Here is a 26,446-nt window from a genome sequence, read left to right as displayed (position 1 = left end):
ATAGTTCAGTGACTGCACATGGTAAATCCAACAAAAGCATGTAGCCTTTTTCTTTGAAGGCTATCTATGGCTTTTGTCATAGTCTATTGACAGTCTATTGCTCCTTCCTGATAGTCTCTGGTTTCCAGGTCATCAGGAAGGTTACATGATTGGCATTCTTCTTTCCTTACTGGATGCTGTCAGGATTATTGCTTCTGTCTTTGATTATTTTCCTTGTCCTCATAACCAACTCTTTCTCTTTGAGTTGTAGTAATTATTCCCAGGTGATCTCATCCCTGCTGTAGACTTTGATACTTAGACTTCCCGTCTCTGGATATGCAGATTCAAATACCTGCTTTGTATCTCTAACAGAACAATTACTGGAGACTTCTGAAAAGTTGAGTTCCCAAGACTCCCTTTTCACCCTGCCCTTGTCATTTACACAATATAAAAAATAACGCTATCACAATTTATTGAAAGAGTAGTTTACTATAGTTCTCTATCTAGATTTCAGTGTCTATGATAGATTAACAGCACCTAATAACTTCTACCTTTAAACTCTATGTTGATGTTCTCCAGTTTTTGACAACTTCAATTTCCTCCACTGATAAAGCCACCACTTTTGTTATTCCAGAAGCTTCCAAGATGTCTCCTTCATTCTATCTTTACCCATCCTGGACTATTCAGCAATGTGGGAAAGAAAGGGAGGAGATAAGGAGGGGAGGATGTATTCATCAATGAGTAAGGAATTTCCTTTAGAGAAGAAAGTAAATTTTAGTGATATATTTCATTTTAGGATTTCCTAGTAGATAATCATGGACTATATAACTAAAATGGATAAAATAATGTGATTCTGGTATTTTTTTCACAGAACACAAACAAGTTCTGAATGGATCTGTATGTTAGAACACATAGTTGAACAAATATATATTGCATTGTACTTTATAAAAACAATTAGCCTTAAGGGAAATAAATACATAACCCAAAGAAACTGCCTCTCTTGAAAGCAAAAGCTGTATGAGGTCTTACAGCTTGTAGGTTTGAGTGAAAGCCTTGTGTTTCCTTAAACACTGATCAGCTGCTGTGCAGTAAGAAATGAATCTAGAATTACTGTGCTTAGAAATGAACATAATTTCATTTCTACTATGTGTATAAATTGAAAGAATATTAGGGTCATAGAAATCTAAAATTGATCTTCACTTTGATATGTAAGGATGCACATTTTAGTTACTGCTGTTCCTGTGTGTGCTTAAATTTTAAAATTACTTATGGCAACTGTGCAAAATGATGGGTTTCCTTTTTGATATTTTCATTGATGTATATAATACACAATCACCTGTAATCACCTGTTTCCTGGTATAGTGTTGAACAGCATAAAAAGAGAACTCTGAATATTTCTAAATTACTTACTTCTTGAAGAACCTATTTCACACATTTAGATTAGTTCATGGCTATGTAACATATCTCTGTTATTGATACAGTATTGAATTTTTAAGTTTAAACTAGTTCTCTTGTCCTTGCACAATATAGATCAAATGATTAACAAACATATTTCAATAAGGAAAATCTTAGGAAAATTAAAAGAAGGGCAATAACTACACACATCAACCAGAATTTCCTCAGTATAAATAATTAAATTTTAATTATTGAGCTGGGACATTTTCCCTTAAGAATTTAAAATTCAGTCAGATGTCTAACATGATAAAGCACTCAGATCATTTAGAAGTTTCATTGTGTGCACACTAATTTTTCTTTCATTATATAAAAGACTAAGCTACATTCTAGTAGTAGTATTGCTACATATTAACTTCTGTGAAATTATACATACTTCTACATGAATTTCATCAACTTTGTCACTTGAAGGCTTTTGTTTGCATTTATAGGTGGAGAGGACAGGTACAACATAGAGTATTTCCATGCATTTCTTATGATTTAGGGCACATTTTATCTGTAGTTTTAATTGCAGTAGATTTTGAGATAAAAATTAATAATAATCAGTAATTAGTGTAATTTTTAGGAATTAGATATATATTATCAAGTATGTTTAGATAATCCTCTAAGGAAATTACACAGACTCTCTGATCTTCAATATTATTGCATTTAAAGTGAGGTATCGGGCTGGAGGGATAGCTCAGCCGTTAAAGGCTAGGCTCACAACCAAAAATAAAGTGAGGTATCATGATGAAATTTATGATTTACAAGTGTAAAAAAGATCATAGTAGGCAGCAATAATGTCAGATTTTCTTTCTTTTCAGTAAATAAAATGTCTGTCATGGGGAAAGTTATACACTTTCTTTCATTCAACATCAAAAGTTGTTTAAGTGTTCATGGTATTTCATAGACATTTTTGTTGATTTAAGCTCTTCCTTCTTCAGAGATCCTCATGTCCACATTTCCCTTTTTTTCTTCCCACTCTTTGATATTCACTCAAGATTGTCATGAAATCATTTCCTGGCAAGTGGCAATCTAACATCCATAGCTAACTTTTAAGCATTACTAATGGTATCCTTCCTTATTTGTTCAAATGGTAATTATTTTTCCAGCATAATTTTCATGTCAGTGATACATTCATTAGAAAGTTGGTTTTAAAATAGGTTGATTATTTTTCTTTACATTCATGAATTTTTTGTGAAGTAATATCTATTATTTCTTAGTCTTTAAACTACTTTATGTCTTCTATTTTGCTTTTAAAAAAACTAAAAAAAAATTAGTTTTGAGGAACTGATGACTCTAGAAAAGAAAGCATACATTTTGGCAACAAGGCTCATATGAGCTAAAGTAGGCTTTAAATGCCTTTACAGTAATATGTTAAAATTAATAATATGATTATATTGAATTCATATTTTTGTAATCTTCACGCAGTAGCGTGTGCCTATAACCACAGAAATTGAGAGCTAGACATACAAAGATCGGGGGCTCAAGGCCCACCTCAGTTATGTATTATGCTTAAGGATAGACTGATTCACATGAGATTCTGTCTTTAAACACATAATCATAAAAGAACAACAATATTTGTAGCAAAATGAGTCAACCTGGAGTCTATAACATATTATTTGCTGTGATTTATAAAGTTATACATTAACTGCTCTCCTAAACTGGACATATTCAGAAATAATATCTACATCATCTCATAGATTAATGCTGACATAGATCTCACTTATCATAGAACAAGAATAAACTCAGCCTGCCCAAATGATGTGGTACAAAGTATTGGGATCATGTTTCATGTATTACTTTTTTCTAGAATTTGTTTTTTAAATCCCTACAATATATTGTTTCAAAAAATTATTTTTGGAAAGAAATAGTTACAAAAAATCAAAAGTAACCTTGATGTCCAACAAATCTAACAATGATGAAAAACACAACTTTTCTAGCTTATTATAAAGGTACCAAGACTTTTAGTTATATGTTCTTATCTTTGTAGTGCATAGATGCTGAATGCTTTTGTGTATACAATGTCAAATGGACTATCCTTAGGAAAAAGTCAAATTTAGCCATACATTCTGACTTCTAAACATGATGCCACCTCCACTAGAAGTTATTGAGCCTTGAGCAACATTGTTCCTGGTAAGTAAATTATTTTTCTTGAGTAGATATTTTTACTAAATCTTGGATATCATGTAAACAGGCTTACTCTTCACCTAAGATCACGACAAATATAGGAAAAGCAAGGATTTATTGGAGTTTAGCAGCATTTAGTAGTGTTTCTTATAAGTCATAAACTGGAGAAAGATAAGCAAACATAAATGGGCCCTCAGAAATCCACAGCTAATCCAGCTAATCACTGATGGGCGCGCACGCGCGCGCGCACACACACACACACACACACACACACACACACACACACACACACGTGCGTGTGCAAGATCATCCATAAAGCAGACATGGAATGGTTTGACCGAAAAGACTTGTTTATTGCAAGAAGAAAGTCATGCCTAGTGTTTAAACAGTTTTCAAAGCAGGCATGTTGAAAGAAGACCTTTGGCAATGGTGAACATTAACCTGTGGATGGAGGTCATATAGTAAACTAGGTATTTATAGCAATGCCTATATGGACTCCACAAGGAGTTATACAAACTCTCCTAAAACTTCATACTTATTTTTATGAGTTTGCTCCATACTTTGGATTTATACTGATTTCTAAAAACACTTCCTCCTTTTCCTTTTTGAAAGAGACACAACTGTGTGTTCAGATAGGAAGAGAGTTGGTTTTCATCAATAATAGATTTACAGTTGCGTGGTTTATAGATATTTGTAGCAGCTGAAGACGTTAAGTGACTAAAGATGCTCTTTGGGGCAAATGTGCAAAAGAAGGAATTAAAGGACTATCCTATTATTTGGCATTTTGAAATGTAGAGTGTTCAGAAGTTTACTAAAATATTGATGCCCTTTACATTTACAGATCAGAAACTATAAACTTGATATGATTTTATTAATATATGTTGACATTGGTGTGCTTATGCCTATACATGTGTATTGTATGCGTTCCAACAAATATCCTATAATTATCAAAAACCCTCAGATTTTAATAAATAATAAAATCATAAATACAAGTCATATAAAAGTGTTTCATGTATTAAAGGCTTAGGTTTCATTTATAATTTTAGGGTTGCCAATAATTTTTTTCTGTATGTATAAGAGTTCTTTAATGTGAACCATGTGACATAATGATTTTATAGTTTTCATGTATTGAACACTTATGATCAATGCCTACTTTGGTTTATGTTTGCATTCATTATCTCATTTATCTTATCTGTCATTCCTGAAATCTTTGAAATTGTTGATTTTTTGTCTTGTCCTACAGATGAGCAGACTGGGGATAGGAATGAGCAAGGCCTTTCAGCCAGTGAGTGAAGGAGCCACGCACATTGAGAAGGTTCCATAAAGTGAACCCTCTAGAGATCTGCACCCCTAGACATCCACTCTCCTGGTTGTGTATCATCATGCTGTTATACAGAGAGAAATCTGATCTATTGAAGATGCCATGGACACCATCTGTTGCTCTTATAGTTACTTCTAACTACTACACTAACATTTCTTGTCCATAATATAAGGTTTAAGTGCTTTTAGGAGATTGTACAAAAGAACTTGGAAGACTCCCCTGCTATCCTTTTACTTGTTGCTTAAGATGAAAAGAAACCTGCAGTGTAGCATTTTCTAAGACCATCCTTAACTTAGTTTCTGGACTTCACAGTCTAGATATCGTAACATCACTTCAAATCACTATTTTATCTGCAAACCTTGACTTAAATACAAGTGTTTGAAATATCTCTAAAGAACACTGCATGCAAAAGGATATTTTGCAAGCTGTGATCATTTCATGACCTGTAAATATATTTTTGTGAGGAAGCTTCTTGAGCATATGTTCCACTTCCTCAGACACCAGAAAACTTCATTCTTTACATCTTTCCATGAACAACACATTGATTTAGAGAATCAAGAATATTTATTATATCTATTAGTGTACAGACATCTTCTGATACAAAGTAAGTATTAAAATAATAAGAAAGAAATAAAAAGATGAGAAAATGGAAACAAAATGGAGAAATAGATGAATGAATGATTGGCAGATACTCCTCAGCAATGTGTCTGTGCTCAAGAGTTTTTGCTATTTCTTGTATTTCTAGGTTGTTCCTATTAAATGACATGTTTGATCCTTTTCAGTAAAGTTATTTATTTCCATGATTATAATCATTGATGTGAATTCCATGTAAAGGTAGCATCATCACATTTTGTTAGCATTACTAGAATTACATATATTTTTGTATTGTTTCTTATTGCTACATAAAATTATTCATACATTTTATTTAATACTTGAATTTCTCATAAATTATTATTATTTATTACTATTATCATTTAAGCATAATAAGAACATTCCCTAACATATAGCACGAAAGTGGGGAAAGGAGCAGAACGAGTGACTGGTGTGCTTTATGCCTACTTTATCTGGTTTTCAGTCTTTGTTCTTGTCTGTTATTGGGTGGCTATGCAATGTGAGACATATCAGGAAAACCCTGAGGTGGTATAAGCTGCCACCTTGGTTATTCTCACTTTTTAGTAGGTCATGAAAAGAGAAGTGGCATTCATTACTATCTCTGTGAATGCTATTCCATCCTGCTTGTCTGTTAGCTGCATAACAAAACTAGAATCAGATCTCATGACAAAGGATTTGAAGAATGAATAGAACATTGGGCGATTATGGGCTGGCAAAATAAAATTCTCTTTTAGAAATGGCAATAATTCTGATTAATTACATTGAGACATGCATTTAGCATTGCAATCTCACCTGAAAAACATCTCCAGAAGATGAAGGCACCTTCCAATTGCACTAAAGTTCATAAACCTAAGGTCCCATCCATCACTAAGATATTTAGCTATTTTCTTAAATCTCTGATCTAAAATACTGCTCAAATGGGAACTTGGTTTTCAGGGAAATACCTGATTCTGTAAAAAGAAGGTGGCCTGAAAAGATGGATCATAGAAAAGTAAACTTAACAGTGACCGAGTTTGTGTTTCTGGGGCTTTCATCAGATCCCAAGATACAGCTAGTTCTCTTTTCTGTATTCTTGTTTTTCTACATATTGTCAGTGGTGGGAAATGCCATCATCATCACTATTATCCAGATAGAGCCTCGCCTGCATACCCCCATGTACTTCTTCCTCACTAACTTGTCCTTTCTGGACATCTGCTACACATCCACCAATGTCCCACAGATGCTCTCCAACATGGTGGGGAGTAAGAAGACCATCCCATTTGCCAGATGTGCTACCCAGATGTACTTCTCACTCTCTTTTGGAATGATTGAATGTGTTCTTCTTGGTGTCATGGCTTATGACAGATATGTAGCCATTTGCCACCCTCTTCATTATACTGTTCTTATGGATCAAAACACCTGTGTCCAACTGGCAGCCATTTCTTGGTCCAGTAGTTTCCTGAGTTCCATGGTTATCAATGTTCTCACCTTGAGTTTGCCCTACTGTGGACCAAATGTCCTGAATCACTTTTTCTGTGAAGTTCCTTCAGTTCTGAGGCTGGCTTGCACTGACACTTCACTCACTGAGCTGGTAGTTTTTGTATTCAGTATTATCATCGTGTTTATTCCTTTCCTTCTTATTATTGTTTCCTATGCCCGCATCCTTCTGTCTGTTCTCAGGATGCGGTCAGCCTCTGGGAGGCATAAGGCTCTGTCTACCTGTGCCTCCCATCTGACAGTTGTGACCTTATTCTACGGAACTGCTATCTTTATGTACATGAGACCACAGTCGAAGTCTTCCAGGGCTGGTGGCAAGGTAATTGCTGTATTCTACACTGTAGTGACACCTATGCTCAACCCATTAATATACAGCCTAAGGAACCAGGATGTAAAAGGGTCTCTGAGGAGAGCTATCACAAAACAAAATTTGTAAAATCTATGAAGGTACCAAAAGCTCAAATGTTAAGTTTGAGATAAGTACCAGCTAATCTGGAGATAGGGAGAATGAAAAATACATAGATACAAAGATATTTTATGACATAAAATATCTTTCAAGTACACAGTCAGGCCTATATATTGAAATAATTGCCTTTATTGATTGAATGTATTTTTTACTCACTGGTAAAGTGTGTATCTCCTGGATCAGATTGGAAAATGAATTAATTGAAATTGTCAGCAAGATGAAACTCCTTTATTTGAGGTAGGAAATCACACCTTTAATTCAGATCTTTAATCCAGATATAATCTAGACAAATCCTTCCATTGGATGTCTATATAAGGACATGGAAGAAGGAAGCATTACTCCTCCTTTTGCTTGCTTTTCTCTTGTTAGCATATCCATTCCTTCACTGGCATTAGAGCCTACTACTTTCAGATTGCAGCATATACAGAAGACAGCTGCGACATCCAGCATTGTGGACTGAGCAACTACTGGATTTTTGGATTTTGCATTCATAGGCAGCCATTGTTGGATTAGCTAGAGCACATCATGTAAATCATGGTGTGCTAACAAATTCAATATACAGAGAGATTAATTTATCACTTCTATTCCTCTAAAGAGCCCTGACTACTATGACAGGTATGTAGAGAAGACATTCTAGAGCAGTTTGTGTTTCATAACAATCTCAGCTAACTTACAAATTCCTAATGGCCAACTTCCCTTAAACTTGGCCTTCCCCAGGTGGTTTTTTACTTCAGAGGACTCAATGCTCCTCCCCCATATCATTCTGAGCTAATTTCTTGGCATGAAACTTCTTACCTGTGCCTAGAGAGTGTAAATAATTTTGATAAGAGAAATGAAAATTGCATGTAGAATGCAAGTTAAGTCTTTTGTGATGTAACTTTCCACATTTTGACAGTCTAAAAGTCTCCCTGAAGAAAGGACTCCATATTATACATTTTAGTTCAGACTTCATGTTGATCTCATTACATTGGCCTTGCTTAATGGAATGTCTCACTCCCTCTCACTAGGGTGTAGGGAACCCTACAGAAGAGAAGGCAGTAAGAAATTCAGAGCCAGATAGAATGGAGGATACCAAGAAAATGAGGCCTTCTGAACACAGCATGACCCCATGAACATATGAACTCCAAAGGACTGAGGCATAATGCACACAGCCTGCACAGGTCTGCACTAGTTTGGATCCTTCTAACCATAAATTTAGTTCTAATTGATAACCACTTGCAAATGAGAAATAGTTTTCTTCAAGGGAGCAATGCAAGGGAAACAAACTACTCTTAAGGGAGTACCCACGACTAGCAGTAAATGACCAATGTCTCATCATGTTCTGTCAAGGATTTTAGCTTATAGGTCCTTTGATTATATACTATGGCTTCTAGTTTTGTGTTTTTATGGGATTACTGTGTGTGGAAATGTATGTCTGTTTCTATATGTGTTTCTTCTGCTTTTACTTTGGCTTTTTTACTTCTGTATGTTTTGTCCTATTCTGCCTTGTTTTTCTTCTATTTTTATTTCATTATTATTCCTAGATGTCTGTTTGTTTTCTAATGAGAGGCAGAGATAATTTGGATCTGGATGGCAAGGCAGGTAGAAAGAACTGGGAAGCATTGGGGGAAGTGAACACCAATCAGGATATATTGTATGAAAAGTCTATTTTCAATACAAATGTAAATACATATACCTATATTAGACTAATTAATAATTTCATTCCTTTGTAACCTATTGTTGAATGACTATGTATTACAATGTTAGTCAAAATAAAATATTTTATAATCATTTATAATACTTACATATATTATTATGTAATTTATGTATTATTATGTAATTATATATGTAGTGACAACTATTTGTGGTGATATTTATGATTTATTAAAGCTTGGCTAAGGTTACAAAAAGCAAAGCCAGCCACACTAGTTAGCTATAGAAGCCAGGTGGTGCTGTTATACACCTTCAATCCCACCACTTGTGAGGTAGAGGTATACAGGTCTATGTTAGTTCAAGGCCAAACTAAGCTACACAAAATGATTCAGTCCTAAACAGAAATGGCTCACACAAGATGATCTCAGCACTTGGGATCACACATCTTAAATCCCAGCACTAGGAAGGTATAAAAAGCAAAGGATCTCATGTGGAGATTGATTCTCTAGCCACACTGAGGAGAAGCAGCAATCTGAGGCTTGGTGAGGTCTTTTTGAGACAGGATCAGCCCTTTCTGCCTGAGGCAGAGGTAAGAGCTAGCGGCTTGGGTGCTTTGCTTTTCTGATCTTCAGACTGAAGCTTGAACCCCAATATTATTCTCTGGGTTTTTATTTTTTGTGTTACAACTATCACATTGGAATGTATAAAATTTTGAGAAAGTGTTCATCAGAGATAATGACACACAACAATAGGCAGGGTATCCTCCTCTGAGCTTCACATAAGTACCAGAAGGAAGAATGCCTGGCTGCTGGTGGAATATAATAGCTGTCTCAGCAGAGAGAGAGAGATAGAGAGAGTGAGAGAGAGAGAGAGAGAGAGAGAGAGAGAGAGAGAGAGAGAGAGAGAGAGAGAGAGAGATATGGCCAGGAACAGGGAACTGCCAACCCATGAACAATTTGGCAAGAGTGAGCAGTGACTAACATATTCTAACGTATTCTGAAGGTTGATGTGACAAAACATAAAGTTTTGAATTTTTCTATGATATGTGAAGGACACACACATTCACACACCCCCAAATTTGCATATTGGTGAAAGTATAGAGCTTTCTGTATTTTGGAGGATTTGAGTCAGTGGCATTTCTAGAGGGAATTATTATTTAAACTAACAGAATAGTCAAATATAGCTTAGTATCAAATATAGCTTAGTATTATAACTAATACTAAGTTTAATACTAACCTTTAGCTTGCTGCTGATGTAGAGATAAACTTGTAAAAGAGTTTCTGACAGTGGTGATTTTTTTTTGTGTGTGATCTAACGAATAAAGCTTGCCTGAATACTGGAGTACAGAGCTAGCCACACTAGTTAGCTATACAGGCCAGGCAGTGGTGGCTCACACCTTTAATCTCAGCACTTGGGAGAAAGAGGCAGACAGATCTCTGTTACTTCAAGGCCACCCTGGGCTATAGGAAAACCATCCAGTCTAAAATAGAATCAGAGTCAAGTGGTGGGGACTTACAACTTTGATCCCAGTACTTGGGAGACACATGCCTTTAATTGCTGCACAAAGGAGTGGAGATAGGAAGGAATATGACTGTGCAGAGAGAGGAATGTAAGGCAGGACAGCCAATGAATTCCAGCCTCTCTCAATCTATTGGTAACCTCTTCATCTGTATTAGGTATTAGGGTTTGTTTTGTTTTTTTGTTTTTGTTTTTGTTTTGTTATTTTTTTCATGACAGGACTTCCCTGTGTAGCTCTTGTAGACCAGGCTGGTCTCGAAATCACAGAGATTCACCTGCCTCTGCCTCCTAAAACCTGGGATTAAAGGCATGCACCACCACAGGCCCATTGTATTAGGTTTCTACATGCACTACTGTTTGTGATGAAGGACAAGCAAGAAAACAAAATAATCCAGACACCTAATAATCTAAACTGGGTCTCATATACATTTTGCCAAGCAAATGTTTTGTCCCTCTTAGGTTTTATTCTTCTGACATGAAAGAAGAATACAATATTTTAGAAATTTTACCTGAATAAATCTACTCATAATATTTTGGGCATTGAAGAAAGCAGAAGTCATTTTAAAGCTGACAAAAATGATGTATGCTTGAGCAATCACTACATCCAGTTTCCAAATGTGTAATTTCCCATTTGTGACTGTTGCAACACAGAGACTCATTCAAAGATGTCATGTATTTAAAATATTTACATTTTATTCATTTATTTTATATTTTAGGTATCTATTTTTGTTTTCTAGTACTGATTGTACAAAAGAATGAGTTTCATTGTAGCATTTTTATATCCCCCCTCTTTTATCCATTTATTCTCTTCTTCCCTAGTCTTCTCTCCTGAATTTACAACAAGCATTAAACCTTATTCTACCACCCATAATTCCATGTAAGAGATTGAGATAATGTTATGCTGTGTTTGTAAGAATGGATATTTTAACAAAGTCTAGCATTAACAAAATATAGTATGTTATCATGAACTATTTTTCTTTCAAGCTTAGTTGTATCAGGGTTACAGTGCATTTTAGGAAGTGACATTTTATTTATTATTAACTCTTTGGGAATTTCAAACACACAATACCACCACTACCAACAAATCCCAAAATAATAGGAATCAAGAATCAATGGTCATAAATATCTCTTAATACCAATGGTCTCAATTTACCTATAAAAAGACACAGACTAACAGAATGGATATGAAGACAGAATGAATCTTTCTGCTGCATATAGAAGCACACTTCAACTTCAAAGATAGACATTACCTCAGAGTAAAGGTTTGGGAAAAGGTTTTGTGATCAAATGGACCTAAGAAGCAAGCTGGCATAGCTAGAGGGCTTATCTCCAAAATATACAAAGAACTCAAGAAGATAGTCTCCAAAACAGCAAACAATCCAATTAAAAAGTGGGGTACAGAACTAAATAGACAATTCTCAATAGAGGAATCTAAAATGGCTGAAAGACACATAAGAAAATGTTCAACATCCTTAGCCATCAGGGAAATGCAAATCAAAACAACTCTGAGATACCATCTTACTCCTGTCAGAATGGCCCAAATCAAAAATACCAATGACAGTTCATGCTGGAGAGGATATGGAGAAAAGGGAACACTTCTCCAATGTTGGTGGGAGTGCCAACTTGTACAGCCACTTTGGAAATCAGTATGGCGACTCCTCAAGAAAATGGAATCAGTCTACCACCAGATCCAGCAATTCCACTCTTAGGCATATACCCAAAAGAAGCACATTCATACAACAAGGACATCTGTTCAATGATGTTCATAGCAGCTATTTGTAATAGCCAGAAACTGGAAGCAGCCTAGATGCCCCTCAACAGAAGAATGGATAGAGAAAATGTGGTACATTTACACAATGGAGTACTACTCAGTGGAAAAAAACAATGGAATCTTGAAATTTTCAGGAAAATGGATGGAACTAGAAGAAACCATTCTGAGCGAGGTAACTCAATCGCAAAACAACAAACATGGGATGTACTCACTCATATGGGGATTTTAGACATAAAGTAAGGATTACCACCCTACAATCCACACTGCCAAAGAAGCTAATAAACAAGGAGGACCCTTAGAGAGACATGCATGGTCCCCTGGAGAAGGGGAAAGGGTCAAGATATGCTAAGCAAAGTGGGAGCATGGGAAGAGTGGGGAGGGAGCTAGGAGAATGAGAAGGGGAGAAGAGGAGGGATGCAGAGGACATGAGGGAGCAGAAAGGTGGAGTCAGGGGATGAATAGATGATAATAAGAATGGAGATATCATAATGGAGGGAGACATATTTGGTTTACAGAGAAATCAGGTACTAAGGAAATGTCCGGAGATCTACAAAGATGACACCAGCTAACAATCTAAGCAACAGAGGAGAGGCTACCTTAAATGCCCTACCCTGATAATGAGACTGTTGACTAACTTGTATACCATCCTATAGCCTTCATCCAGCAGCTGGTAAAAATAGAAGCAGACAACCACAACTAATCACTGAACTGAATTGAAACCCAGATTAAGAGAAGGACAAGTGAAGAGCACAGGGATCCAAGCCAGGCTGGTAAAACCCGCAGAAACAGCTGACCTGAACATCTGGGAACTCTTGCTCCCCAGACTGATAGCTGGAATACCAGCATGGGACTGATCCAGACCCCAGGAACATGGGTTTCTGTGAGGAAACCTCAGAAATCTACAGGACCTCCTGCAGAAGTTCAGTACTTATTTCTAGCATAGGTGTGGACTTTGGGAATCCATTCCATATAGAGGAATACTCCCTGAGCCAAGACACGGGGGGTGGGTATTGTGGGAAATTACCAATATGGAGTCAGGTAGAAATATAAGGGTATTTAATAGGGAAAAGCCTTACTTACAGAGCAACCTAGCCAGCTGGCATGGTAGAGGTCTGTACAGCAAGCAGCAAAGAGAAACCGAAACCAAAAACGCAGTCCCACTATGTCACTCTGACCACGCCCTCACAAGCCTGGTCAGGCACACCTGTAGCCAGCCCCTAAGAAGGCGTGGCTACAGCTTCCCCTACAGGTGGGCCAAAGCCCTATCCCAAAAGATACAATAGACACTGATGACACCCTATGGAAGGCCTTAACATACAGGGGGAGCAGAAAGGATATGTGATAGATACGGTTTTAGTTGGGGGGTGGTGTTAGGGGAGGAAGGGTGTGAGGAAGGAACTCGGATTGTCATGTAAATCAATCCTGTTTCTAATTCAAATAAAAAAAGTTGAAAAAAATAAAATTCAAACTAAAATTAATTAAAATTGAGATGAAGAAGGTTAATTTCATATTCATCACAGAAAAAATTATCAAGATGAAGTCTCAATTCTGAATGTCTATATCCCTAATAGAAAGGCACCCACATTTGTAAAAGAAATATTATTAAAACTTAAATCACATATAAACCTCTACACACTTATTGTGGGAGACTTCAATACACCACTCTCCACTGGACAGGAATACCAGACAGAAACTTAACAGATAAATAATGGAACTAACAGGAGTTATTGGTCATTTGATTTTAACAGACATCTATAGCACATTCCATTCAAACACAAAAGAATATACCTTCTTCTCAGCACCACATGGAACTCTTTCTAAAATTGACCACATACTCGGCAACAAATTAAGCCTCAACAGATACAAAAAAATTGGAATAACCCCCTGCATCTTATAAGATCACCATGTTTTAATGTTAGAATTCAACAACACACAAATTGCAGAAAGCCTACAATCACATGGAAATTGAACAATGCTCATTTGCATCACCCCTGGGTCAAGAAATAAAGAAAGAAAGAAATTAAGGACTTCATAGAATTCAATAAAATTGAATGCAAAGCACACCCAAACTTATGGGACACTTTGAAATCAATGCTAAGAGAAAATTTCATAGCACTGAGTGCCTACTTGAAGAAACTGGAGAATAATCATACTAAAGACTTAATAGCTCATCAAAATGCTCTAAAACAAAAAGAAGTATACTCACCCCAGGGGCACAGACACCAGCAAACAATCAAATTGGGGGCTGGAATCAACAATGTAGAAACAAAGAAAACAATAAGAACAATCAATGAAACAAAGAGTTAGTTCTTCAGGAAAATCAACAAGATAGACAAACTTTTATTCAAACTTACCAAAAGGCAGAGAGAATATCAAAATTAACAAAAGTAGAAATGAAAAGGGTGACAGAACAATGGACCCTGAGAAAATCCAGAGAAATATCAAGTCATACTTTGAAAACCTGTACTCCACAAAATTGGAAAATTTAAGGGAACTGGAAAATTTTCTGAAAAGGTATCACATACCAAAATTAAACTAAGAAGAGATAAGCAATTTAAATACACCTATAAACCCTAATGAAATAGAAACAGTCATGAAAATCTCCCAACCCCCCAAAATCCTAGGGCAATATGGTTTCAGTGCAGAATTCTACCAGAAATTCAAAGAAGAGCTAATATCAATGCTACCCAATTTGTTCCACATAATAGAAACAGAAGGGTCATTGCCAAATTATTTTTTAAATTAATTTTTATTTAAAGTATAAACAATCATATTTTACATACCAATTCCAGTTCCCTTCCCTTCCATCCTCCCGTGCCCCCCCACCATCTCCCCATCCTACTTCGGGAATCAGCAAAAACTGTCTCATCTTTTGTGGCAGGATCTAGGCCCTCCCTTCTGTTTCTAGGCTGAGAGAGTATCCCTCCAGAGGGAAAGGGATCCCAAATTCCATTCGTGCACTATGGATAAATACTGATTCCACTACAAGAGGCCCCATAGATTGCCTAAGCCCCCCAACTGACACTCAAGCTCAGGGGGCCTGGTTTGGTCTTGTGTTGGTTCCAAAGCCCTAAACATGGGACCGGGTGGTAGCTGAGTTGCTCAGTCTGGGACAGCAAAATGACTTTCCCCTCTTAGGCAAAGGACCAGGGCCTTCTCTCCCACTTGAATGGTGAGGGTTGGGACCAGCTTTCTGATGGACCTGTGGTAACACAGGCCACAGACATCAACACAATGCCTGGCTAAAGCAGGCCCATGGATCCAGACACTGCTTTCAGTTGCAGCTTGGCCTTAGACTTCACCATGGCCCTGAGTGGCAGCCCAGGTCATTCATATCAGTATGGTCCTGGTAACAGGGAGGCCCTTAGACATAACATGGCCTCAGGTTGTGACCTAGATGATAAGCATTTGTATCCCCTTCAGTGGTATCAGGGACCATGGACATCAACACAAAGAGTAGGGTCAAGGACCCAGAAGTATAGCTGGGTCTTGAAGCGATCTACTCCCAATGCTCCAAGAAACTGCCAATTTGATTTCCAAAGTGGCTGTATAAGTTTGTACTCCCACCAGGAATGAAGGAATGTTCCCCTTGCTTCACATCCTTTCAGCATAAGATGTCACTTTTTTTTTTATCTTAGACATTCTGAAAGGTGTAAAATTGGAATCTCAGAGTAATTTTGATTTGTATTTCCCTAATGGCTAAAGATGTTGTTTTTTTGACAGTGTTTCTTGGCCATTTGAGATTTCTCCATTGAGAATTCTCTTTTCAGATCTGTAACCCATTTTTAAATTGTATTATTTGATTTGTTGATGTCTTGAGGTTCTTGAGTTCTTTATATATTTTGGATACTAGCCTTCTTTCAGATGTGGAGCTGGTGAAAACCTTTTTTTTTTTCTACTTTTTAGGCTGCCGTTTTTGTCTTATTGACAGTATCCTTTGCCTTTCAGAAGCTTTTTGCTTTCATGAGGTCCCATTTATTAGTTGTAGACCTTAGTGCCTGTGCTACTGGTCTTCTGATCAGGAAGTTGTCTCCTATGCCAAGGTGTTCAAGGCATAGGTCAGGCAGAAACATGGATCAAGGGAATTCCCCAGGAGTTTACAAGGATGACCCCAGGTAAGACTCCTAACAATAGTGGATACATAACCTCAACTGGCCATCTCCTTTGACCAGGCAAGACATGAAGTAGAGTGACTGGGACACCAAACCAGTCATAACATCTTTATTCTATAGTCTTTCTTGCCGATAGGATGTGCTCCTGTAAGGGTGGCCCAGAGATTAAGGAAGTGGCCAAACAATGACTTGTCTAGCCTGAGACCCATGCCACAAGAATAAGCCCACCACTGACACTGCCTGGTGTGTCAGGACCCACATGCTGGATGACTCAGAGACCTAGGATAGAACCAAACACTACTGGAGAAAAAAATGTCAATGTAATCATGTCTAATGATGTTTTGTTATACTCACAGTTTGGTTGCTAGCCTAATTATCATCTGCAAGGCTTCATCCAGCAACTGATGGAAACAGAAACAGAGACCTTCAGTAAGACATTAGGCTGAACTCAGGAAATCCTGCTGAAGAGAGAGAGGAAGTCTTGTAAGAGCTAAAAGGGTCAAGGACATCACAAGATAACTACATGAACTACTAACCTGTGCTACGATAAATCTTTCTGCCAAAAGCCACCTGAGCCCCACCGCCATGTGCAAGCTTTACACCAGCCGCCCTCCCGAGTTAGGCCCAAATGAATACATAGAAACTTGTATTAGTTTCAAATCTGCTTGGACTTCTCATCTGCTAGCTCAGTCTTAATTATCATAAATCTATATATGTTATAAGACTTATCTTATCGGACGCCTTGTTGGCATCCTCCCTTGTCGGTGGATCACATCCTGCCACTGGAGGAGGCAAAGGGAAAAAAGGGGCCCTTCCTGTTTCTCCTTTGCTTAAATATGAGTCTCCTTGCTATGTCACTTCCTGCATGGATCAGCACTTCTCTACTACATTTCCCAGAATCCTCTTTAACTCCTAGTCCTGTTTAACTTGCTGTCTCATTGGCCAAACAGTATTTTATTTAACAGTCAATAAGATAAAGATACATAGTACATTCCCCATCAAACCTGTACTCATAGGAGCTTATAGAATTGGAATTGACAACCAGGAAACCTGCATGGGACTGTCCTAGGCCTTCTACATATAAGGAACTGTTGTATAAATTGGTCTTCTTATGGGAGTCCTAATAGTGGAGCAGGTGCTGTCTTTCAGTCTTTTGCTGGCTTTGGAGATACTATTACTCATATTGGCTCACCTTATTCAGTCTTAATACATGGGGAGGTTTTTAGTCTTACTGCAACTTGATATGCTATGTTTTGTTGATATCCATGAAAGGCCTGCCATTTTCTGAACACAAATGGAGTAGTGGACTTTGGGGTTTAGAGCAGGGTAGGGGAGGGACTTGGAGGATAGGAGGGAGGGGAAACTGTGACAGGAATGTAAAACAAGTTAAATAATTAATTATTTAAAAAGCAATGGACAAACTAAAAAAAGTATTTGTTTAGATTTTGATGGGGGATTTTATTGAATCTAAAGATTGCTGTGGTAAGATGCCATTTTTACTATGTTAATCCTATTGTTCTATAAGTATGTGAGGTCTTTCCATCCTGTGATATCTTCTCCAATTTCTTCCTTCAAAGACATTAAGTTTTTTTCATAAAAAACTTTCACTTGTTTGGTTAGAGTTATTCCAAAATATTTTATATTATTTGTGTCTATTTTGAAGGATGGTGATCCCTGATTTCTTTCTCAGCTTGTTTAACTTTGTATATAAGAAGGATCTTTCTTCTTTCCTCCCTTTCTTTCTCTCTTTCTTTCTTTCTTTCTTTTTTCTTTCTTTCTTTCTTCTGTGTTTTTGAGGGAATCTTTTATCCAATATCTTCACTGGAGGCTTTTACTGTAGGATTGCCCTGGTAGAATATTTTTGGGATTTCTGATGTATAGTATTATATGATCTGTGAATAATGATACTTGGACCATTTCTGTTCAAAATTTTATTCCCTTGATCTCCTTTAGTTGTCTTATTGCTGTAGCTAGAACTTCAAGTACTATATTGAATAAATATGAAGAGAGTGGGAAGTCTTGTCTTGTTACTGATTTTAGTGGAATTTCTTTGATTTTCTTTCCATTTAATTTGATGTTAGCTATAGGCTTGCTGTAAATTGTCTTTATTATGTTTGCATATGTCCATGCATCCTTATTCAAAACAATTAAAAACACATATAGATCAGCATGGGAGTTTTAACCTGCTCTGTTTCTGACCTGGACTGTTTCACCCCTCCTTAGGCAACCTGGTGGCCCCCCGCTCCCGGGAGGTCACCATACTGATGCCAAACTTATTGCAGACACCCGATCAGCATAGTGTACTATAGCCCAGAACTCCTCGACTCAAGTGATCCTCACAAGGAGGACTCTAAGAGACACATACCTGGTCCCCCGGAAAAAGATAAGATCTCCTGAGCAAAGTGGGAGCATAGGGGGAGGGGAGAGGGAACTAGGAGAATGAGAAGAGGAGAAGAGGAGGGGTGAGGAGGACAAAAGGGAGCAGGAAGGTTGTGTAGGGGGAAGAAGAGAGGAGAGCAAAATAAGAGAAACCATCAAAGATGGAGCCAGTATAGGTTTAAAGAGAAATCATGCAGATGGGAAATGTCTAGAGATCTACAAGGATGATACCAACTAACCATCTAAGCAACAGTGGAGAGGCTTACTTAAATGCCTACCCCTGATAACGAGATTGATGACTAACTTATATACCATCCTAGAGCCTTCATCCAGCAGCTGATGGAAGTAGAAGCAGACACCCACAGATAAACACTGAACTGAACTGGAATCTAGTTGCAGAGGAGGAGTGATAAGCAGAGGGGTCAAGACCATGCTAGTGACACCCACAGAAACAGCTGACCTGAACAAGAGGGAACTCTTGGTCCCGAGACTGATCACTGGGACACAAGCATGGAACTGATCCAGATCCCATGAATGTGGGTATCAGTGAGGAGGCTCAGAAATATATGGGGCCACTTGTAGTAGATCAGTACTTATCCCTAGTGTAGGAATGGACATTGGGAACCCATTTCACATAGAGGGATACTCCCTCAGCCTAGATACACAGGGGAGGGCCTAGGCCCTATCTCAAAGGATATGACAGACTCTGAAGACCCCCTCATGGAAGGCCTCACTTTCCCTGGGGAGCAGAAATGGTATTGGATAGGCAGGGTGTTAGTGGGTGGCAGGGGAGGAGGGGAGGGAGAGGGAACAGGGATTGACATGTAAAACAATCTTGTTTATAATTTAAATAAAAACATAGAATATTCAAATTAACAAAAATCAGAAACAGAAAAGTAGAAATACCAACAGACACAAAGGATATCCAGTGAATCATTAGTTCAAAAACCTTTACTCCACATAAATGGAAATCCTAAAAGAAATGGACAATGTTCTTGATAGATGACACTTACCATAGTTAAATCAAGATCACACAATTTACACAGATGTGTAATGCCCCCACCAAGGAAATAAAAATATTCTTTAAATGTCTCCCAAACAAACAACCAAAAACCCAAGGCCAGATGGTTTTAGCACATAATCCTATCAGACTTTCAAAGAGGAGCTAATACCAATACTTGTTGAATTATTCCACAACATATATACAGAAGGAACATTGCCAAATTCACAAATTCACAGTCATCAAATTCACATCAAATGACTGTGATGAGGCCACAGTCATCCTGATATTCAAAACACAAAGATTCAGCAATGAAAGAGAATTACAGATCAATTACCTTCATGAACATTGATGTAAAAATACTCAAAAAAAATCATAACCTGAATTGAATCCAAGAACACATAAAAAGTTCATTCACTGTGAACAAGAAGCTTTCATCCTAGTGATGGAGGGATAATTGAGCACATAAAAATCAGTGAATGTAATCTACCATGTAAACAAAATGGAAGAAAAATATACACCATCATCTTATTAGATGTTGAAAAAAGAAAAAGATCATAATTTTTAGATTATAACTTTGTCATGATATCATGGGATATTATGCTAATGACCTTAGCCTTTTTAACTATAAAATAAAGTATATTTTATGATAGCTATCTATTTACTTGTTTATCTTTCTACCTATGGATCATATATCATCACTGAAATTAAATTTACTATAAACCTCTTAAAGTTTATCTTGAACAACATTCGTATCTGATTAATTTTAGGTCAATATTATGATGATAATGTTATGATGTTTTTATTATTGCACTTTGAAAATTTTATTTATGTATGCAATCTATCTTGACTATACATCCTGTCATCAGGCTAGGGGACATCTGGGAAGAAGAGACACATAGAGGACTGCTAGAAGATGGGGAGGTAGACCACAGAGAAGACATGGCTATGCACACCTGAATTCCCAACAACTATGGTTATCATAGAATATCTGCACATGATTAAAATTTTAATTTCTTTTAATTCTACCTATAGTACCCAAAGGTAAGAATGTGGTCATAAGAGCAATTATATTCCCCTAACTCCAGTTTCATCATTTCCCAAAGAGGAGCTACTGTGGGCAGAGAATTTATTGTATGAATGTAGTTCAGAGTTCAGTTTCTAGCACAATCAATCAATCAATCAATCAATCAATCAACTTTGAAACACTGTTATGTTGAAAAGATGGACCCCCCCAATACATCAGTCTCACTTAGAAAAGAAAGAAGTTGAGCTGCTGACACTCCTTTAGGAGTTCATATTTCTTTAGTCTGAAAATTTGGCTTGGATTCCATTGGCTTTCTTCTGTTCCAATGAGGCTGGCTATTTATTTGTTTGATGAACCTTTAGTGCATAATTGATATTTTCCAGTCCTTATTCCCCCCTATATGTTTCCCCAAAATGCCTACATGTTAAGGTATAGATGTTTCATATTATAGCAGAATTTTATGCAAAGCACTTCTGTAGCACATTGGAAGATCAACATCTATTAATATGGAATTACTTAAACATATCAGATTTCAGCTTTCCAAATGTTTCACTATGTGTCTGGGCAGCATTATCAATATTTTCTCCAAACAAATTGGTGACAACCAAAACCAATTTCAATAACAGGGGCAACTTCCTTCAAGGACATTGCCATAGCTAGTTCTGATTTACTTAAAGATAAGAATGTCCTGGACAGTGTATCTAGGAATAATTTGCAAAGAAGTGATGATGGATGTGCCACATATAATTGAACTTTGTGTGTTACAAGTGGATTTGTAGAGTTTAGAGAATGGGTGCTGGAATAAGCAAGAGTTTACAGAGAACAAAAATTCCATTCTGTAACAAATTCAGATGAAAATGGATTATGGACTTCTGGAGGGCAGAGTGCTGTGAGGGTGGCTCTTTCAGAGAGCAGCAAATCTGTTCTCTACTATGCACAAGATATAAACTCCTTTTTTCCCAAAAGAATAAATTCCATGTCTTTAAATTGTTACCAGAGAATGAAGGTGCACATTCAGCCCAAGTAAGTGTTTCTGACACTGTACATTATTCCACTAGTATAAATTCCCTGCCTCATTTTCTTCTCCTTAACTTTTTGCTCAAGCTTTTAAGATGTTCAAATACGTAATTCTTTATAATATTTTTCTTATCTCTGGAAAAATGCACTATTGTTTTGTGAATCAACATAGAACTTTGTGATTCTTTCTTAATATTTATCATTAGTTTTCCTGTGATATAAGATATTCACATTTGTTATATTTTCCTAAAAGAATAAACTCCATTAAATTATGTATCTTATATTTTTCATTCTCAACTGAGTTTATATGGTTCAAATCTCAGCTTTATGTCACATGCTATCTCTACTTGTACCCACTTCATCCAATTTTTTCTTTATGGCAACTAAGGAAGTGATACAAACTCTCTTTTGATATTAAAGATACCAGTGATCATAAATTTTACAACCTATTATGGGGAATATGATTGATATATTTAGCATTTTATTATTATTGTCAAAATTTCAAGAGACAAAAGAGAGCTCGGTCCTTTCAAACATAAGGGATTTATTGAACTAGTAACTATGCAAACTGATAGTTTCAATAAAATATAAACATAGTCTTCATTCTATTGATGAAGAAAATGAAGTACACAGAGAGCAGTGTTTTAACTGACAGACTTGATAAGACTGGGATCAAAAATATGATTATTGAATTTATATCCACAATTCTAGTACTTACAAATTTATGAAAACACTTCTATCTGAAGCTACAGCATGAAAACCAAAACAATTCATCTTCAGCTTATTATCACACATTGATGGTGTGATTATGGACAGTCATAAATATTGATAGGTAACATAAATTAGAAAGAAAAATAACTGATTTTTCCACCTGTGGGTCTCACCTTACTGGTATATTTTATATGATAGAAACCTCATTGTGGAGGGGTATAAGCTTTAAAATGTTATAAGGCTTCCCATTTAGTGCTGAACATTCCCATGTCTTATTCTCCAAATACCCACTCTTCTCAAGGTTCAGGTATTGTCACAGAACAAGGCAGAAGGATTCTAAAACTCTGAGGTAGTAGATATCTACAGTAAAACACTGTTTGTTGGCTATGACAGGGCAAATATGGATGTGGATTCATAATGACTGTGATTGTGCATTTAAGACATGCACATGATCAAGCCAGACACAATCCCAGCATGGATGGGGAAAGTGGGTCATGAAGCCTCCTTCCCAAACCAGGAGCTACTGTCAATTGATGGCTGCTGAGGGAAGGAGTATAAGTTTGTTGGGAGCCATACAGTTTGGCATGAACCTTTAGGCCAAAATTTGGCAGGCCACATGGTTATAGAACTGCCTTTTGATTATTAATGGCTTCTAGAAGCATGAGCACCCAGAAGGAACAACATGACCTAGATGTCAATCCTTTCTTCCAACCACAGGCCCACTTACCTAAGCAACCCTCCCTCTCCCCACCACTTACCTAGGTAACACTCCCTCACCCCACCACCCATGAACTTTTTACCCTGCCAACATCCTCCTTCTATAGTTTTCTAACATCCTGCTTAAACTAACACCTGGCTCTTGGCTTCTTCTCTTTCTCCCCTTTACCACACTCTAGTAACTATATAAGCTAGCCTGGGAAAAATAAAATTTGCCACATGATCAGAATCTTGTCTTGTGGTCATTCTCTCGCATCTCTTGTCCCCATTCCCCCCTGGATATCTTTCCCTAGGTTGCTGTCCTGCAGGTCAGGACAACTACATAAGTTTTTTTTTTAGGAACTCAGCTCCTCAGAGGTTACCCATGCTCCAGTACATGGTCCTATACAACTACATGCTCCAGTAGATGGTCCTATACAACTGCACATACAGGCATCACTAAATGGACTAGCAATTTAGAAAAAGTGTATATGAACTTTGAAGGGAAAAACAGATTGGAAGGGATGGTAGAGGAAGAGAGGAAAGGGGGTTGGATTTGATCTAAACACATTACAAGAAGATGTAGAATTCTCAAACAACTTTGAATTTTTTAATGATAAAAGGTAACTTGATTTTAGAGGTATCTAACAACTTGACAAAGATTACATAGCTAAAAAGTCACAGAATCTATATGTGGGTTGTTTTCTAGGTAATTAATGACATGAATGTTTACCATGGGAAGTGTGGCCCTTGGATCGGTTTTGTATTCTTTCTATTAATTTTGACAATTTTGCTGACCTGCTGGTGCTTTAATTTTGTTATTTGTAAAATGAGATAATTTCTACTACCTATCACAGTAACTGTAGAAACTTAATTGAGATTCAGGTTGCAAAAAGTTCTAGAAAATTCTTCCAAGTTTGTTCATCAAGAAGATGGTAACTTGAGTGACATTTCCCATTCAACATATGCTGACAATGTCCTTCTGTTACGTTCATTTACCTCTTGAAAAATCAGATTTTAATTTCGTGTAATTATTGAGGTTTCTTTCCAATCAGTTTTTTGAAAGCAGCTTTTACATCCTTATTCCTCAAACTGTAGATCAAGGGATTCAGCATAGGAATGATAATGGTATAGAACACAGAGGCCCACTTGTCTTGGTCTAGGGAGTAGCTGGATGTTGGCCTCAGGTACATAAACATGACTGTACCATAAAAGAGTGTAACACCAGTAAGGTGAGACCCACAGGTAGAAAAAGCCTTTAGGCGGCCTTCAGCTGATCGCATTCTGATGATTGCAATGAGGATGAAAGCATAGGAGATGAAGATGATAAGGATGGTGCTGAACTCAATGAAACCACACAAACTGAACAGCAATATCTCACTGATGTAGGTATCTGAGCAAGAGAGAGCCAGAAGTGGCGGGATTTCACAGAAGAAATGGTTGATGATATTGGAACCACAGTAACTGAGGCTGAAAGTAAGGGAAGTGTGGGCCACTAAACTCACTAGGCCAGCCAGATAAGAGCCCAGCATCAGGGTCAAGCAAACTTTCTTGGACATGAGAGTGCTATAGTGAAGAGGTCTACAGATGGCCACAAATCGGTCATAGGCCATTGCAGCCAGTACGTAGCACTCAGCATCTACAAAACCTACAAAGAAAGCAAATTGGGTGGCACAGCTGGAGAAAGAGATAATTTTGCGTTTTGTTAGACAATCAGCCAGCATCCTGGGAGCAATGGCTGAGGAGTAGCCCAGGTCAACAAAGGAGAGGTTGCAGAGGAAAAAGTACATGGGAGTGTGAAGCTGATTGTCTGTTATGATCAGGATGATCATGCCAACATTCCCTACCACATTGACCAGGTAGATAATGAGGAAGACCACAAAAAAGATGATCTGCAGCTGAGGGTCTTGAGTGATGCCCACAAAGATAAACTCAGTCACAACTGAGTGATTTTCTATATCCATTGTTCCAAGCAGTGGTTTGTGTGTGTGTGTGTGTGTGTGTGTGTGTGTGTGTGTGTGTGTGTGTGTGTGTGTGTGTTTCCAAGTTTTGTTTATTAATGTGTTTAATATATTTCTGGTCACTGGAAATACTCAAAATAAACTTAAGCGATTTTGTGCTCAGGATATTATAGACTTTTTATATTAAAAGAAGGCTTTTTTTGGATGATACTCAAAGCTCTACCAACTTACTCAATTTAGTGACTATAATAGTGACCTGGGAAGTTGTTTCAATGTTTGGTATCCTTTACAGGTGCACGCCTATGTTGGAGATGTTGAGCTTCCTGAGTGAGCACGTTCTACCTCTTCAACAACTTTAGTAACCTGAGATTATTTAAACAAGACATCAGATTTTGATGATCTTTGTGATTACACACTGTATTCACTAGCAACAAAGATAAGGTTTGATGTTCTTCTCTCTGAAACAAAACACAGGAATACCCATTTGTGATGCTTCATTCCCATATTCGATTAGATGGCTGTCTATTCACTTGCAGAATTAAAGGCAGTGGGCAAATTCAAACAAATCAAATAAAAATGATGGAGAGGAAGGTAATTTAGAAAAGGGTAGAACACTGACACAAACCTGAAGAAAGACTGCTTCACAAGGAAGAGAAAGCCGAGGGAGTGGTACATTTATGGGGTTCTGGACATTCATAGATAAGACTAAATCCTAAGGTTAGAAACAGTCACAAGTTGTACTCTTAGCTTTTACTTTTTACAGGAATATAATCAATCACAAAAAGATGGTGTCTGAGATACATTACCTTAGAAGATCTCCCCCCCTAGACATACATCAGTCAATTTACTCTTAGTCCATTGTGCACATTGTTAAGTCCATTACATCAACCAGGGAACAGAATGGAAAAAAAAAAAAAACTGCGTGGAAGAAATTACTTGGAAAGCACCTTTCTGACAAAGGTCTATATCTGTAATTCACAAAGAAACCTGAGTATTTATTAAGAAAAGACAGTTAACACAGAATGGGCCCTGAGGTTTCCAGGGATGTGATGGCTGAATAAAATTGTAAAGACAGTTATGGAAGTTGTCTGCTACATTTCCCACGTGCTTCTCATTTTTACACCATAAATAGTTTTTTTTTTAAGATATTCTAATTGAGACTCAGGAAAGGTGGCTCAACTGCTAAGAGTACTTGCTTATATGGATG

The 26,446-nt window shown here is 37.2% G+C and overlaps 2 protein-coding genes across 2 annotated transcripts; one reads left to right on the top strand and one right to left on the bottom strand.

Annotated features, from left to right (window-relative positions):
* Positions 1-3,370: 3,370 nt before the first annotated feature.
* On the top strand, positions 3,371-7,452 carry LOC100758576 (olfactory receptor 2G3). Its single transcript, XM_027422620.2, has 2 exons — positions 3,371-3,546; positions 4,784-7,452. The coding sequence occupies exon 2, from the start codon at positions 6,450-6,452 to the stop codon at positions 7,383-7,385; it is 936 nt and encodes a 311-aa protein (XP_027278421.1). The 5' UTR covers positions 3,371-3,546; positions 4,784-6,449; the 3' UTR covers positions 7,386-7,452.
* A 16,857-nt stretch (positions 7,453-24,309) lies between these two features.
* Positions 24,310-25,242, bottom strand: LOC100759061 (olfactory receptor 1019). Its single transcript, XM_027421221.1, has one exon. It carries the CDS (start codon positions 25,240-25,242, stop codon positions 24,310-24,312), a length of 933 nt encoding a protein of 310 aa, XP_027277022.1.
* Positions 25,243-26,446: the final 1,204 nt, after the last annotated feature.

Source organism: Cricetulus griseus, chromosome 6 (genome assembly GCF_003668045.3).
Source record: "Cricetulus griseus strain 17A/GY chromosome 6, alternate assembly CriGri-PICRH-1.0, whole genome shotgun sequence".
Lineage (NCBI taxonomy): Eukaryota > Metazoa > Chordata > Mammalia > Rodentia > Cricetidae > Cricetulus > Cricetulus griseus.
This window is presented reverse-complemented; position numbering and strand designations above follow the sequence as displayed.

Coding starts and splice junctions, on each gene's coding strand:
- LOC100758576 (XM_027422620.2), top strand. CDS start 6,450: ATGGATCATAGAAAAGTAAACTTAACAGTGACCGAGTTTGTGTTTCTG.
- LOC100759061 (XM_027421221.1), bottom strand. CDS start 25,242: ATGGATATAGAAAATCACTCAGTTGTGACTGAGTTTATCTTTGTGGGC.